At 42.2% G+C, this 16,073-nt stretch overlaps 2 protein-coding genes across 2 annotated transcripts in view; both read left to right on the top strand.

Moving 5' to 3' along the window:
* The first annotated feature begins 56 nt into the window (after positions 1–56).
* Ppp1r3d (protein phosphatase 1 regulatory subunit 3D) lies at positions 57–3,428 on the top strand. The gene has a single exon (XM_052184495.1). It carries the CDS (start codon positions 361–363, stop codon positions 1,204–1,206), a length of 846 nt encoding a protein of 281 aa, XP_052040455.1. The 5' UTR covers positions 57–360; the 3' UTR covers positions 1,207–3,428.
* A 6,194-nt stretch (positions 3,429–9,622) lies between these two features.
* The window catches only part of Sycp2 (synaptonemal complex protein 2), a 55,897-nt gene continuing 49,446 nt past the window's right edge, over positions 9,623–16,073 (top strand). Inside the window, exons 1-5 of the mRNA XM_052181594.1 lie at positions 9,623–9,646; positions 10,455–10,598; positions 11,422–11,550; positions 12,259–12,363; positions 12,630–12,654. Coding sequence (XP_052037554.1) covers positions 9,623–9,646; positions 10,455–10,598; positions 11,422–11,550; positions 12,259–12,363; positions 12,630–12,654 — 427 coding nt within the window. The remainder of the gene's footprint in view (positions 9,647–10,454; positions 10,599–11,421; positions 11,551–12,258; positions 12,364–12,629; positions 12,655–16,073) is intronic.

The raw sequence follows: 16,073 nt of genomic DNA, 5'->3' as shown, positions 1-16,073 counted from the left end.
CAGCCCGGCGCGCTGGCTGGACGCACCCGCGGGTGGCGTCACGAGGGGCGGGGCGCGCCGGGGGCGCGCCGGGAAGTTGCGCTTGGAGAAGTTGCGGGCGGCTGAGTGTCTGGGCGGCGGCGTTGCCGGCCTTCCCGAAAGGGCTCGGAAGAAGGGGAGACGCGGCCGCCACCGTGCAGGGCGCAACACCCGGGAAAGCCGCCTTGGAGAGCGCCACCCGCTGCTCGAGACCGCCCGCCGCTGAGACCCGGGCCAGGCCGCGAGCACGGTCTCTTTGCTGAGTGCGGTGCCTCGGGGCTTCCAGTGGCTGTCCAACCATAACGCCTAGTGGCTCGGCGGTGACGCCCTCCCAGCTGGACCATGTCAAAAGGCCCTGGTTCTGCCCCGCTGCCCTCCACCCCGGGGTCCGGGAAACTAGTGCCCCGGAGCCTCAGCTGCCTCTCGGACATGGATATGGATCGGCGACCCTGCAGACCCCCGGGCTGCGACCCTCGGCTGCGGCCCATCATCCAACGACGCTCGCGCTCGCTGCCCACCTCCCCGGAGCGCCGTGCCAAGGCTGCGGGAGCCCCGGGCGCTGCGTGCGGAGCTGGCTGCAACCGGCAGGTCCGGGTGCGCTTCGCTGACGCGCTGGGCCTGGAGCTGGCTCAGGTCAAGGTGTTTAACGCAGGCGACGACCCCTCCGTGCCGCTGCACGTGCTGTCGCGCCTAGCCATCAACTCAGACCTGTGCTGCAGCAGCCAGGATCTGGAGTTCACGCTGCAGTGCCTGGTTCCCGACTTTCCGCCCCCCATCGAAGCCTCGGACTTCGGAGAACGCCTGGCGCGGCAGCTCGTGTGCCTGGAACGTGTCACCTGCTCTGACCTGGGCATCAGCGGCACAGTGCGCGTGCGCAACGTGGCCTTCGAGAAGCAGGTGACCGTGCGTTACACCTTCTCTGGCTGGCGCAGTGCACATGAGGCAGTGGCGCGCTGGAGAGGGCCTGCGGGTGTCGAAGGTTCCGAGGATATCTTTGCCTTCGGCTTTCCAGTGCCTCCCTTCTTGTTGGAGCTCGGTTCCCAGGTACACTTTGCACTGCGCTATGGCGTGGCAGGTGCTGAGTACTGGGACAACAATGATGGTCACGACTATAGCCTTACTTGTCGCAGTCATGCCTTGCACATGCCACGCGGGGAGTGCGAGGAGAGCTGGATCCACTTCATCTGAGCTGCAGGCTGTGAACCCGGAGCTTCCATCTCTGCAGACCTGCAGTCACTTTCCCACCAGTGCAGCTCTCTGAGCGGCCATCTCCCATCCCACCATTCCTTCCCAGTGGTCTGGCTCATTTCTCACTGTGAAGTCCTGCGGCGATAGCCTGGTCTGTCTTGTAGTGAATTCTCTGGAGAGCCTGGCGGTCAAAGGACCAGGAGGCTGTGTAATGCATTGTGGGGAGGGTGTGGGAGGGCAGATGCACGGGATTGTGGTCCTCAATTTCAGTAGGACCCAGGTCAGTGTTTTGCAAGAAAGGCCTTTTGCATGTCTCCTCAATGTGTCTAAACACAGTAGCTGTTATTTATCGGTGTGACGTTAGCCTTCCACCCATGGTGGATGCTTTCTCAGGAATACTCTAGATTTAATCAGCTTAAAGAAGGCCTGCTGTCTGTTTGCACCCACTGTAATAATTGTACAAATACACAGCATGGCCTGCATTGTGGTCCCTCGAGGCATTTCTGCCCTGGGACGGTGAAAACCTGAGGCCATGTTTGCTTGCCAATGTCCGTAGCCTTCCAACAGTAGAAACTATTAATAGCGAAGGAACTTACAGCTCATCTGTCATCACACAACCATTTCTGGGCTTCGAGGCTGGCCTGGTTAGGCGATGCCTCCCACGTAAACAGCTGGGAAGCAGTGGACAGAAAAGCTTCCAACCGTGCAACTGCCCAGAAAGTCCTTTCTCTTTGGGGACTACCTGTTCACACGTCTGTCTTCTTATGGTCTGGTTCTGGGTCTCCTTGTTAGCAGGCCATATTCTGTTTAAGTTTGAAACTACCTGAGCCTTTAAAAAGATCTCGCCTTAAGTAAGTTATGTTTTCAAGTGGCCAAGGGATTCAGGCAGGCGTGCCCTTCCCTTTTCCACGAAAGACATGACTTTTTTTTATTTCTAAGTATGGAAAAATTCCAGCATTCATATTTTAGAAGTCAGCTTCCAGATGAACCTGGGCAGTTCTCAGAATTAGCCAGGGTACTGGAGGAAAAACAACTCGCAGATTTTTATTTAGCTAATGGGTTTTAAATTGAACTGTTATGTCAGGTTTCACAGAGACCCACCACTTTATTCTTTGTGCCTTCGGTTAGAAAAGTTCTGACATTTTTTTTACAGGGTTAATTCCCAGTTTTAAAGTGTTACATACTTTTAAAAACAAAACAACAACCAAAATCTCCAACGTAGCCTAGACCTCTCACTAGTCTCTGAAGGGTGTGCCTGCTGCTAACAGCCCCCACGGAGAGGCTGGCAAATATTTTTGGTGCTGAGCTTTGGTCTCTCTGACAGCGGGTGTTAGAACTGAGGTGGACAAGACCTCCAATATGTGACTTTTGCTTTGGAAACAGTGGATGATGTCCTGTGACAGATAAGACCTCCAAGATGTGACTTTTGCTTTTGAGACAGTGGATGTCCTGTGACAGACATGGTGACACTCGCGGCAAGTGTCGACGTTGGTTAAATCAGCATGGAGGAGATGCATTTTACCCTTGAACCTGTTAGGTTTCCAATACTTGAAACTTCTGCCTTTTAAAATTCCAAGAACAGTGTTGGGTTCCTCTGGAACCTTTCTGGACTGGGACTAGTTTTAATTTAAAATGCTACAATAAAACCGCCCAGCCTTTGGCTGTTAGGACTCTGCACTGCTTTGGCATTCAGGAGTGAGAGGCGCCCAGTGGCATTTCCCACTGCTTAATGAACTGAGCTGTTCAATTAGGTCAGCGAACCCCAGGGTGGGGGTGTCATGGCAGCTCTGTCCTTGGCCCCTGTCCGGAGTGCGAGAGAACGGTCCAGACTCTTCGAGTAAAGCCAGAACGCCTGGGAGCACAGATGCTCAGGAGTGCGTAGAGAACTTTACAATGCGTGGGGAAGCCACTCACTCGTCCACAGGTTCTGGTTACGGAAAAGTAAATGATTGCATCACCAAAATTAAAAGAACCTGAAGGTGCCTTTTGAGACATACCATTTGAAATCTAAATCTTAAGAGATAGTTCTGCTTGATAAAATAAATAAACAAATAAATGCTGTAAGGATAATTAATTCAGGGTGAACTTTCTGACCCTGAGACACACTTAGGCCTGTTGAGATGTTAAAAAGTGGGTTTGTCGATTTTGCACTACTTGCTGAGTTGTGTTTTTACTGCCTGTCACTTAAATTTGTTTTACTTAAGCCTGAATATTAAAAAACACGTGCAAAAAAAAAAAAAAAAAGTCCCTTTCTTAAGCTGGTTTTTGTGCTGTGGCCTCATTCCAGAAGACAAAACTTGAAACATCTTGATGGTGAGATCTTTCAGATGGAAATCTCATTCTTTCCCAGCCATGAATTGGGGCCGGGACTTCTGCATCAGCAGCCAGAGTTGTATATGTGTTGCAAAACTACCTCCCCTGGGAAGACAGAAACAACACCCACCCCTTCTCCTACCTCAGGAAAAAGCTGAGGTACAATTATACATACTAGTTCTCTCTGGGGACCAATGAGTTTGTTAGGCTTATTTGGGGGCAGTGGGTAAGGGGCCACAGGAAGGAGTGGGGGGGGGAGCTAAGGCAGCCATAGTGAATGGTCTGCACCCGCAGTGATGGCTTCCTCAAGGTTGTGCAGATGGAGTGCACTCCCATAACCCTTCCCTACCCTTACCCTTTCCCCCCAGTGGTTATCCATCTCCCCAGTGCTTCCAACCTTTAATACACTTTCTCATGTTGTGGTGACCTTTGACCTTGCTATTTCATACCTTTAATTTTGCGACTGTTATGAACTGTAGGATGTCTGTTCCCTCTGGTCTATCCCTTTTATGTAAAGGCTCTAGACCTAGATTTTTGAAAGAAAACCTTATCCGTCATTATCAAAACCTGGTTTCCAGTCACACATTTTTTTTTGAGCAGAATCACATTCATACGGTTGGGTGGGGAGGCCGACTGCACTCAGGGGAAGCTCCTATCGCCCTTCCCACCGACTCCTTCCAAGAGGAAAGGACAGCCCTCAAGAAGCCCAACCGTGAGGGCTTCCAGCAAGCAGGCCAGCCGAAGTCATGAACTCTGCCGCTGGCTGGTTTGGAGGATAGTCCTGTACAACAGTGCATGTGTTTATAAAAACTAAAATATCTTAATTATGCTCTAGGTCAGAATTTGGGGGCAGTGATAATTGTATTTTTCTTCCAGTCCTCTCTGACTCCTGTGGATCCCAGCCTGCACTGTGACTCTCAGCCAAGTACAAACTCTTACACATTGTGGAGGAAGGAAACTGGCATTCAGCGTGCCCTATCTTGTTTGCTTGGCCAAGTTTTGAGATTCTCGGTGCGTTGGGAGTCAATCAGTTGTGCCATTGGGTTGATAATAACTGATATTTTCCTAGCTGAGAACAGTGAGGCTCAGAAAGGTGAACTCCACCTGCTCTTCCACAGCAAGCTAGCCTCAGATTTAACATTCCACTGACTCCGCCCCCCCCCCATGTGCTCTCTGCCAGGGGATATGACCCACAGCCTGTCTCCAATAAGAACATAAACAATGTACGTGAAGAGGGTTGAGATACAGCTCTTAGCTTGACTAACACACACAAGGCAAGAGGTTCAATCCCTGCCACTACAGAAAAAAAATGCTTGACTGGAAACCAGGTTTTGATAATGATGGATAAGGTTTTCTTTCAAAAATCTAGGTCTAGAGCCTTTACATAAAAACAACCAGTTTGGGTAAGATTAAATGAGTTGTCTTACTTTTCTATTACTGCAATAAGACACTGATCAAAAGACAGTCCAAGAGGAAAAGGTTTCTTTCCTCTTGTACTTACTCCTGTATTACAGTTGGTCACTGAAGGAAGTCAGGGCAGAAATTCAAGGTAGGAACACGGAAGCCATGGAAGGGTACTGCTTACTGACTTTCTCCCCCCCTTCAGCCCCCATGTCCCACCCCAGCCCCATGCCCCACCCTCACCCCACCCCCAGCAGCTTGCTGAGGCTGCCTTCTTAGCCACTCCAGGATCACCTGTCTGGGGAGGGGGGGCCCTGCCCACAGTGAGCAAGGCCCTTCCACATCAATTGTTAATTAAGACATACCCTGGAGACTTGCCTAGGGGACCATCTTCTGGTGGTTTTTCTAAATTAAGGTTTCCTCTTCCCAGATAAAAATCTAGGCTTGTGTCAAATTGACAAAAACCACTTAGATACTTTGTTCCTTCATGTTACTGTTTAAAGACACGCTCTTTTGTCTCTATAACAAGCAGCTAGTTGGGAAATTACTAGATTGCATCATGGAGGATGGTAAGTCTATTACAAGAAAGCTGGGTATGAAGAAGATGATGTAAGACTCTGGTCATGAGGTTGACACACTCTGATCTTACATGTTGCATTATACACTGTTAGTACTTAAGTGTATAAGTCAATCAAAAATCATTGAAAACTAATTATCTGAAACACCCTCTAACAGCCTGTCAACTGTTCATGCTGTTTTAATTTTTTTTTTAAATTAGGATCTCCTTGGACTTGTAATTCCAGCTCTTCAGGAAGCTGAGGCAGGAGGATCTCAAGTCCAAGTTGCCCACCTGAGCACCTCAGATCCTGACTCAGAAAGTATAAAGAAAGCTAGAACTATAAATCAGTGGTAGATCACTTGTCTCGCATGCCTGAGACCCTCAGTTCAGTGAGGAGTGGGTTTGAAAGTCAATTTAACAAAGCACAGAGTTGAAATGATGTTTGTAATTCTAGCTAAACCAACGTTAGAAACGCTGCCGGCTTTAGTCTGTGATTTGAACCGCCTTGGTCCTCAGAATTTTGTTTTGTTTTGTTTTTTGGTTTGGTTGGGTTTGGTTTGCTTTGGTGTGTGTGTGTGTGTGTGTTTATTTTTCAAGCACCTTTCAAAGCATATTTAAATCAGAAACGCGTGCTGGCCACTTGTGGAAGGCTATCCTCTGAGCATCACAGCTGTCATCTTCATGAGAGCAGCTCTTACCATTGTTACGACCTGAGAAACATTGACCTGTCAGCTACTGCCATTCCTCCATAGAATGGGTGCGGTGCTCACTGGGTCTCCAGCTGATCCCCTCACGCTCCAGCTAGATGTAATTCTGCTCTAATTGCACGCAGCTCGGGACGTGGGTGCTGCTAGAGTATATAAGCGGCGGAAGGGTGGCTCGGGGAGTGTCTCTGCTGGTGCAACTGTGCGGAAGCCGTCATTAATCATCCATGCTGGGCTTAGGTTATTCGGTGATACTGCTGCTTCGATGTCACTTGCATCCTGTAAGGGAGCCGGGCGGGGTCTGTTATTTAAGCTAGCCGCGGGTGGAACCCTGCCTTTGGGCTGTCATTGGAGCTCTATGTGGGGTAAGTATAGCCGTCAGATCTCATCCCCACCAGGAACAGCTAGGGAAACACCCTGAAGCCTGCATCTGCTGCACACCAACCACAACTGAGGGGCGCCCTAGCGAAACCATTTGATAGTTTTTAACAACCTTGCTTCTTTACATAAAGAAATCCAGATACTACTAAAAAATTATCATTTTAAACTTTGATTTGGCACCATCTATATCAGTATTTAACGCTCCTCATGTGGAGCTTCGACTAGGTCATAGGATAACCGAAGGTTCGAATAAAGCGGTGACTGTCTGTCACGGCAATGCAAAGCAGGCAGCACCGCGCGTGCTGGTGAAATTTGTCCAAAGACTGGGCCGCCATATTATAAATTTAGGGCACAGGGAAAATGCAGGTGCTACAGCACTGCCCCTGAGGCATGAGGACATAGGGGCATGAGGGCTGCCCGGTGGAGGGGTGGTGGAGTCCCGCACTGATGGCAGATTCTGTCTCCTAACGGCCGTGTTTCCTCCCTAGGTGGAACTGGCGCGGCCCAGCGCCCCCTGCTGGCAGGCGGCTCTACAGCGCAGCATCACCACTGGGGCGAGTCTCAGAATAGGAAAGCAGCTGGAGACCCCTTTCCATCACTTCCGGCTGACCCACAGTGGACAGGGCAGGGGTCACCGGAAGTAGGGAGACCGGAGCACCACCTTTCCCAGAAGCTCTGGTTGTGTTGGAGTGTCTGAGGGGGGAAGGGGCGTGGCCTGGCTGGGCAGCGCTGATTGGACGAGCGCTTCCCGCTTTCCGTTGGCACCCAGGAGGGGAGGAGGCGCCATCACTCGACGGCCCTTGCCCGCGGAGGCGGTTGCCAGGCCTGCCGCGCTGCAGGTGGGGTAGGTCAGCCGGAGGTAGTGGGTGAGGGCGCGGGGCGGGCGTGAGCGCCGCTGACACCATCCGTGGCGCCATCCCGGGGGAAGGTACAGGGGGGCGTTTGTGAGGCGCGAGTCCCCAGTGGGCTGGGCTGTGGTAAAGAGCGTGACCACGCGGCTAGGCCTGGAGTCGGACGAGGCCTGAGCCCCGAGGGAGTCGGAAAGCGCGAGTCCCCAAGGCCCTAAGCATTCGCACTGTGTGTGCAGGGGGCGGGCGGGTGGGCACCAGGGGCTCGGGCTGGAAGCTCTTGGTTGGCCTCTAGTATCCGGAATCCCCACGAGTTCCAGTTTAAGGCTACAGCCATGCGGGTCCTTCAGCCAGGCCGAGGACACACACACACACACACACACACACACACACACCGCCGCCGCCGCCGCCCCCACCGCCAGCTTAGTCAGGGGACTGCACGCGCATGTGCCAAGCCCGCTCAGCCGTGCAAGCTTTGTGCTCACCTTGCTTGAGTGTTGGCTTAACTCTAGGGTCTCCCTACTTCTGAGTTGCTCTCTGGGATCAATTGTCCAATAATAGTCGGGCCATGCTCAAAGCCTGCTCACTGGGCCCAACCCTGTGTGGGGAAAGTTCTTTGCTTTGCTTTCTTTCCTGGTTCATTTATGAGTGCCATAAAAGATCTTTTAAACATCTTCCTCAGGGCGGGGTGGGGGAGGGGGAGCTGGTTACCTTTGTTTAGCTTCCCCTTTGACTTGCAAATGGTTGACTTATTTGACAGGTAGCCCAAAAGAACTGGTTTTGGGTTTGTTGCAGTCAGCATCCGTGCAATGTACTGAAGCATTATGCAACCGGGTTATTTATTCATTCATTCTCTCTCTCTCTTCTTCAAAATCCATCTATATAGATACTAAAATTTCCTTTTCCTTGTTTGGCACCTTTGTACAAAGGAAGACTAAGAAATAGAACCATCTGGCTAGCACAAAATATCCTTTGGCCATAATTATTCTGTGCTGTGTGTAGATGTCTCAGAGCACTTTGGAGAAATTGCATTACTTCCAATTGTTTCAGTGGTAAAACTTTTTGACAGGGCTGCACTGACAGCTGCTGGCCCTAAGGAAACAGTACATGAGTTCTCTATAATATATTTTAAGTGTCAACTGTTATAAATCACATTTTCAAATTGGAAATGAAATAAAATGTTACAGTTTTCAATTTCATTGATATACTTTTACTGCAGTAAAATGGAAAAGGGGATGTAAAGGTAGTTTTATGACTATTGGCAAAATATCCACTCTGAATGTATTCACTATGGATATTTGATAATGAGCTGGTGATTTTTGGATAGGTAGTAAAGACATACTTAATTTATAAATCAGTATATTTTATATATTCTCATTTTCTAGCAATCACTGTAAATAACCACTTCTTAACAATCATTAGGATTGAACAATACATACTTTCAAAGTATGTTAAATGAGTATATTTTCATAAAAACATGTATTTTAAAATATTTTCTGGCCTATTGGATTTTCCTTAGAATTAACTATTGGCCTTATAAAGTAATCTTAAAAATATCTAAGCAACTTGACATTTTTAATAAATGTTACTCTATTTTGTAGTAATGAGCTTACCCAATATTCTAATGGTTGCTTGCTAGCTAACTGCTACCAACAAAGATTTTCTATGAGGAAATATTAAGTATTCCTTTTATACTTTTAGTTTTCTGTAAAATGCATAGCTAGAAATGTTATAGAACACAGACAAATTTTTGCCTATCAATGTTTTTGAAAGTACAATTATTGATACCTATCACTTTCTATTTTTCATATCAGATTTTTTAGTTTTTGCCATCTGAGTGTTAGAGTTTGTTGTTTTAATTAGAATGTCTGTTATAGAGATAGCATCTTGTCCTTCTATTAGCCACTTTATTTTCAAGTTTTTCTTTTTCTGAATGACTTCTTTTATCTTTATCACTTCCAAAATGTCCTTGATTCCTCAGTTCTTCAAAAATATTACAATGTATGTTTTAGGAGCAAAACTAAACATTTTTATAATAAAATATATAAAGTGTATGACAATGTAAAAGAGGTTAAACTATTCTATTTGGCATAAGAACATTGAATGTCATGTTTTAAGATTTTAAACTGTAAACACATTGAACACATAAGATATATAAAATATTTTCTCTCACAGGTGTCTGTCTTCTCCTATTCTTAAATGAAGTCAAAATGCCAGTGAGACCAGACCTCCAAGTATGTAGTTCCTAGACCACAAACAAGCATTTTAATCACTAAAATATATACTTATTGGTATATTTTTTAGCAATGACAAACTTAATGCTTTATGAAATACTCAAGAGTAACTTAAATATGGTTTCCTTTATTAAAATATGTTTAAAGTATGATAGGAACATAAAATATCAAAAGTATTGATTTATTTACATGTGCTTTCAATATTTAAAATAGTCATTCACAGAATAACATACCTGGAAATTCAGATCAAAGTTTTAAGTTGTCTGATCCTTAGATTTATACATGCAGTTTACAACTAAGTCTGTTCAGTGATCAGATTGCAGTCTGAAAGTTTCCTTATGTTGTTTTGTAATAGAGGGGATAGCAGGTTTGATAAACGTCATATGAGGGTAATACTTAGGTATTATATTATGAAATATAAGTTTTAAAAGGATAAACTTACCTTTGTGCAGTTTAATTTTTAAATATCATGAAGTTTGTACTCAGATATGCTAGGATTTTGTCCTTAAATATAATTTTGATAATGTTGATTTTATTTTTCATTTAGTTTATGATTTTGAGTTGATAAAGTTCATTATTATATTTGAATTGATAAAGATGTAATTATAAATTGGACACTTTTAATAAAATATTTTTCTATCTGAAATTATTACTCGGGGTAGTGGTATGTTTTTTTAAAGAATATTTTTTAAAAAATATAAGTATTTTGTGAGCTGATTTGATTATTTTCAACTATTCTTTGGTAGCTCAATTTCATAGAGTGACTAATTTTGATGGAATATCTGTGCTATTAAATATATATCTCCAGCAGTTAGAAAAATGTATTGATGATGCTTTGAGAAAAAATGACTTCAAGCCTTTGATGACACATTTACAAATTGATATTTGTGAAGATGTGAAGATTAAATGCAGCAAACAATTCCTCCGCAAGTTGGATGACTTAATATGCAGGGTAAATACTCAGTTTTGTTTAATAGCTCCTAAAATTATTACACATGATTTTACTTTCTAGGAAGAAGGGCTCCATTCAAAACTAAAAACAGAAAGCCTTGGACAAGCTTGTTTTGAATGATTTAAATGTTTTATCAACATGTGCTTATTATTTGAGGCTTCTCAACATATTGAATTCTTGTTTCTAAAGTAAAATCTATAAAATTTCAAAGGCTACCATTATTAATCTGAGGGAAAAGATTACCTGTAAACAATTTATTTTTAGAGACCTATTGCCATATTTGCAGTGATACACAGAGAACTTAGTGATTTCAAAAATAAGGCAAACACAAAACATTTCTGAAATATATATTTAAGAAGAGGTAACTACATACTGGCTCCAGGTATCCAAGATTGTTGATGAGTCATTGGTTGAATAAGAATTTGTAATTTATTTGTGTTCACTCATTCCTGTAAATCTAGCACATGGGATGCTGAGGCAGGGGAAATGCCACAAGTTGTAGGCTTATGTCAGCTACAGACTTAGACCCTGTCTCCAAAATGAAGTCTTAACTTTAACTCTTAAAAATGGAAGGAGAAAACTGCTTCCATAGACTTTATAGATTTTATGTGGGTGACTATTTGCAATTTGCCACGAGCTGGGTGGTTTGGGACAGCTTGCTTCATTAAGCCAGCCATTCTCATCCTTTCCATTGTCAAGATGTTGAGAACGGCTCCCTTTTTGGATATATGAGGATTGTAAATTAATGCTGCTTCCGGAACAATGTTTATTCCATTCTACTTTTTAGTTGCAGCAGTCTAAAAATATGCACATTTCCTTTTAGGAACTTAATAAAAAGGATATCCAAACTGTTTCAAACATCTTGATATCTATTGGAAGATGTAGCAGGAACATCTTTATATTGGGACAAGATGGACTTCAAACCATGATAAAACAAGGATTAATCCAAAAGATAAGTACTTATTCACAAGAGGGAAAGCTGATTAAGATACAGTTTCTATTAAGGGGAAAAAAGTCCAACTACTAAATGCAAACTTAGAAACTTTATGTAGAACATTTGAGAGTAAAATATTTTTATGGTGTGGGTATAAGGTAAAGGTTCAGAAGGAAACTATACAGGTTCCTTGACAACAATGTGAATTTAGGATCACGAGATACCAATGGGCCTTTATTTGAATGATTTTCTGTTGACTCATTTAGGTTGTTTACTGTCTGACACCCACATTAAAATATAAGACACTAATTTTTATATGTTTAATCAGTCACATATGACCATCAAGCTGATGACTATATGGGACACATAGTAAGTACTCATGTATGAATCAAAATAAAATAATTCCAAAAATATCCAAATAATATAAATTGTCCTGATAATTTTAGCTGATTATAACAAATGTATCTGTAGTAAGAATTTAAAAGGGGGAAGTATAAGGGTCTTTGGGATGAGATTATTATTATCTGCATTCCTATTTTAAACAGTGAGGACATAAAATAAGTTAAAAACACAGAACATTTTAAAATACAAAATTGCTTTGATTATCAATACTGCAGTTTTCATTTTAAAAGTCATTTTGCTCTAGGTTCAATTCACTAAACAAATACAAGTATATAAATTGTTAAAATGGAATTCAAATGAACTAATTTATGTATTCATTTTTACATGGCTTCCTGGTTTGAAATTTTCAAGGAGATTATTCTGAGTCAACAACAATCAAAAGATGAAGCTGTTATGAATATGATTGAAGACTTATTTGATCTTTTGATGGTAAAACTGGAATTGACCATTATATAGAGCATTTTTTTATTAGAAAACCATTTGTTTTGGTTCTAAGAATCATAAATAGACTGGCTAGTAACTTGATTTGATTAATCTGTCCAGACCATATAAAGCACTTAAGCTGACTATATTAAATAGTTTATTAATAAATGAAAGTTAAATAGTTATACTGTGAATTAAAATTTGCATTTAAATAATAGCTTTTGTAATGTTTTATAATAGTAAATTATAAATGAAATATTTATCTTTCTTAGGTCGTATATGACATCAATGACGAAGGTAAAATATCTTATTTCCATCAAAATAACTTGAGAGGACTTTTTAGCATACATTTTTAATACCCATAATCCTGTTCTAGAAACTCATGATCTAATTAAAGAATCAAAGTTTTTCTGTAAAGGACCAGAGAATAGCATTTTAAACTATGTAGGCCAAGAGGAAAAAAAAATGCAGACATTAGTTTGGTATTTCAACAAATTTGAAAAATGATTTATGGATAAAATAAAGAATGTATTTTTATATTATGGACTCGTTAATAAGTCAGACAATATAATCTTTTAATGTTATTTAGGGATCAAAGTTTGTTTTAAAATTTACCATGTTAAATATTTAAAAACATGTTTATAATGAAATTTTATGTCATGTAGAAAAGGTCTGTGTTTGGCTTTATCTTCAGAAAAAGCTATCAGTTAAGGAACATTTTAAATGTCCATCACATAGAGGTATTAATTGAATTCTGATACTGTCTAAAATATTTGCTGCTTATGTTGCTCTTCAGAATATCATTACCTAACAATAATTACTTCCCACTGAAAATTTTGTGGAAACTACTTAACTACACAACAAAAATGACTTTTAATGTAGCAGTTTCCTTTTGACTAAAATTCAGTGCCCAAAAATATAACAGAAGCTCAAACTGGAGCTTGGAAAAAAGCATAATGCTCTCTGCATATTTGTGGAGGAATGGAGATCTTCATTTTTTTTTCTTCTTTGAGACAGGATCTCACATAGCCCAGGCCACTCCTTAGTATGAAGCTGAGAGGCCTTGAATTCCTGATCATCTTGCTGCCACCTGAGTGCTGAGATTAGAGTCATGTGTCCAAAATGCCTGACAGATATTTTCGAACTCACTATGTCAGAAACATAGACAAACATGTTTTTCTGAAGTGTCATATTTGTTGGCTAATTGTAAGTTCACAAAAGTATAATGACTTCAGTGGTAGTGGTGTATCTAGTAATGTGAAATGAAGTTGATAATCCCATCTTAATTATTATTTACTATCATATCATTTCTAACACACAATAAATACATATTTATCTATGCATATGCGTTTTACAGAATGAATACAGCAGGATTCAAAGAGGTTTTAGAACTGGGTTGGTAGAAATGTATTAGGGTCTGTGTTAAGATAACCCAAACCACCACCAGGAAAGACACTAAAAAACCAGCCATGGGAGAGTTGGGATTGAGAACAAAGATATGGGCAATTGTGGAGACAAGACCAGAACAGGGTTTAGAGGAGAATCAGTGGAGCTCAGGTCCTGATTGGGTGAGCAAGTTCATTGGCAGACAGCAGTCAAACCTGTCACCTCAGGAGTGGGATGCTGAGCTAAAGTCCCAAGGATAGCTGAGAGTTCTCTGTTAGTTGGTACTTTACCTATCTATACACCAGGCATCAGATGACAGTTCAGTTGTGGGGCCATTACTATAGCAGTGCTAAGTTTTTCCCACTTTATGAAAGTCAGGTGAGGTAGCTTTATTCACTTTCCTTGGTCTGGCTGGCTAATTTTCTTGTGTCTGCTTTCTCTGATATAATTTGAATACACCCATGTGCCTATACAGTCTTGATTAATCTTGAAAAAAATGTAGAATTAGCCCCTTTATAATTCTGAGGAATAAGTAATGTATGGATTACACTCTAGGGTATGGTGCTGGATAGATGGTGCTATTCATGCATCTACCTAAGCAGCCAATTATCCTGTGTCTTCAAAATGGAGCTAATATCTGCTTATGAAATCAGGCCTGAAACAACACTGTACAGTGTGGAGTAACTTAAAGAGAAGAACATAGCCTGATGTCAACAGATTGGCTTCTCATTTTAACTTTTGGTAGTATGGGTAATGTGTAAATCAGCATGGGTAGTTGTGATCTTGTATATTTGTCTTTCTGTCATAATGACATGGTTGAATAATGAATTCATGGTACAGTAGATTCATTGGCAGCAATCTGCAAGTGATTCTGCTTTCCTGATAGTCTTGGCCAAGGTAAATACAGGCTCTTTTATCCCATTCTTTGTTACTAATATTTATACCCTGAGGTAGCATTGTACCCATCACACACATAAGCGCACACACACACATACACACATACACACACACACACACACACACACACAGGTATGTTTATACATGTGTAGGTTTCATAATGACTCAAAAGGGTATAGCTTTAGCAAAATTTAAAAAGTTTCAGAAAATCCTGAGAGATCAAGTCTGAGAGACTTATAGGGATGCAGAGTCTCTATAGGAATGAGGTCATGAACCCAGGTTGGAGGGCTACTGGGGATTTTGCTGATGCAATAGACTACAGGAGCAAAGTATGGTAAAATTTATAGAGATGAGAAAATAACCCAGGTCCAAATGAATGGTAGATGAACAGGCAAGGTGACAGTTTAATTAGTTCATGTCAACTTTGGGGACAGAGACAACAGGGCCCTAAGGCAACCAGGAAAGGGTTCCTTGTCAGTCCCTTTACATGTACACACACATGTACACACACACACACACCAAGTGGTCAGATGACGGGTGGAGGTGTTCCCATCAGGATGTCAGGTGTCCTCTTCATTCAGTCCAGGTAAAGGAGTTTCACCCTTTCTTCAGTATGCTATGTCCACTAAGTTCTCATGCCTGGTTTTCCGGATATGATTTTAATACACACATATAATCTACGGTACATATTTACTTGAAGTAATTTATAGAGTATCACCCTTTCTGCTTTGGGGAATAAGTTATATTTTGTACCCTATAATTGGCACTGGGAAGATGGTGGTGTTTAAGTTTCCGCTGGTTATAGAGTCATCCTGTCCTCAAAATGGAATCAAATACTGCTAGCAAAACAATCTCTCAGGGCAGGACGGATATGCTGTACAACATGACAGGGCACCAGCTGATCTTAATAGTAGTGTTTATAAATACCATTCAGTAACACCAATTATCAAAACAATTGCATTGCCATTAGAGTCTTAAGCACTGTCCTGTTTTATAATTGGAAGTTTAATTCACTAACCAACATTTTCAACTCTAACAAAAGTTGATAACAAGTTTGAGAACAGCTCTTGTTGAGAATAATATTTAGTTTGGCTTTGAGTATGAAAGATGATAAAGTTTGCTAGTGCTGGACCATTTGTTTTCTGTATGGTTGGCAAGTAGGAGTCTCAGGTGCTATTTGTGATTAAAAATATACACACTAAGATTATAATGAATGAAATTTGCCTTTGGTGCTACTTCAGTAAATGGGATAGATAACAGATATTTTCTACAGAGTGTCTGCTTAGGTCTGCTTCTGCATTACAGAATAAAGTTGGATTTGTGTGCTGTAGTTGTCAGCTTTTGAGCTAATGGAACAAAATTCTCAGTGGCAAAAGGATGTAGAACCTGTTACAGCTTGTCACCTCTCATTTATAGGCAGTACATACATTGTG

The sequence above is a fragment of the Apodemus sylvaticus genome, chromosome 5 (assembly GCF_947179515.1).
Source record: "Apodemus sylvaticus chromosome 5, mApoSyl1.1, whole genome shotgun sequence".
NCBI lineage: Eukaryota > Metazoa > Chordata > Mammalia > Rodentia > Muridae > Apodemus > Apodemus sylvaticus.
This window is presented reverse-complemented; position numbering and strand designations above follow the sequence as displayed.

Coding starts and splice junctions, on each gene's coding strand:
- Ppp1r3d (XM_052184495.1), top strand. CDS start 361: ATGTCAAAAGGCCCTGGTTCTGCCCCGCTGCCCTCCACCCCGGGGTCC.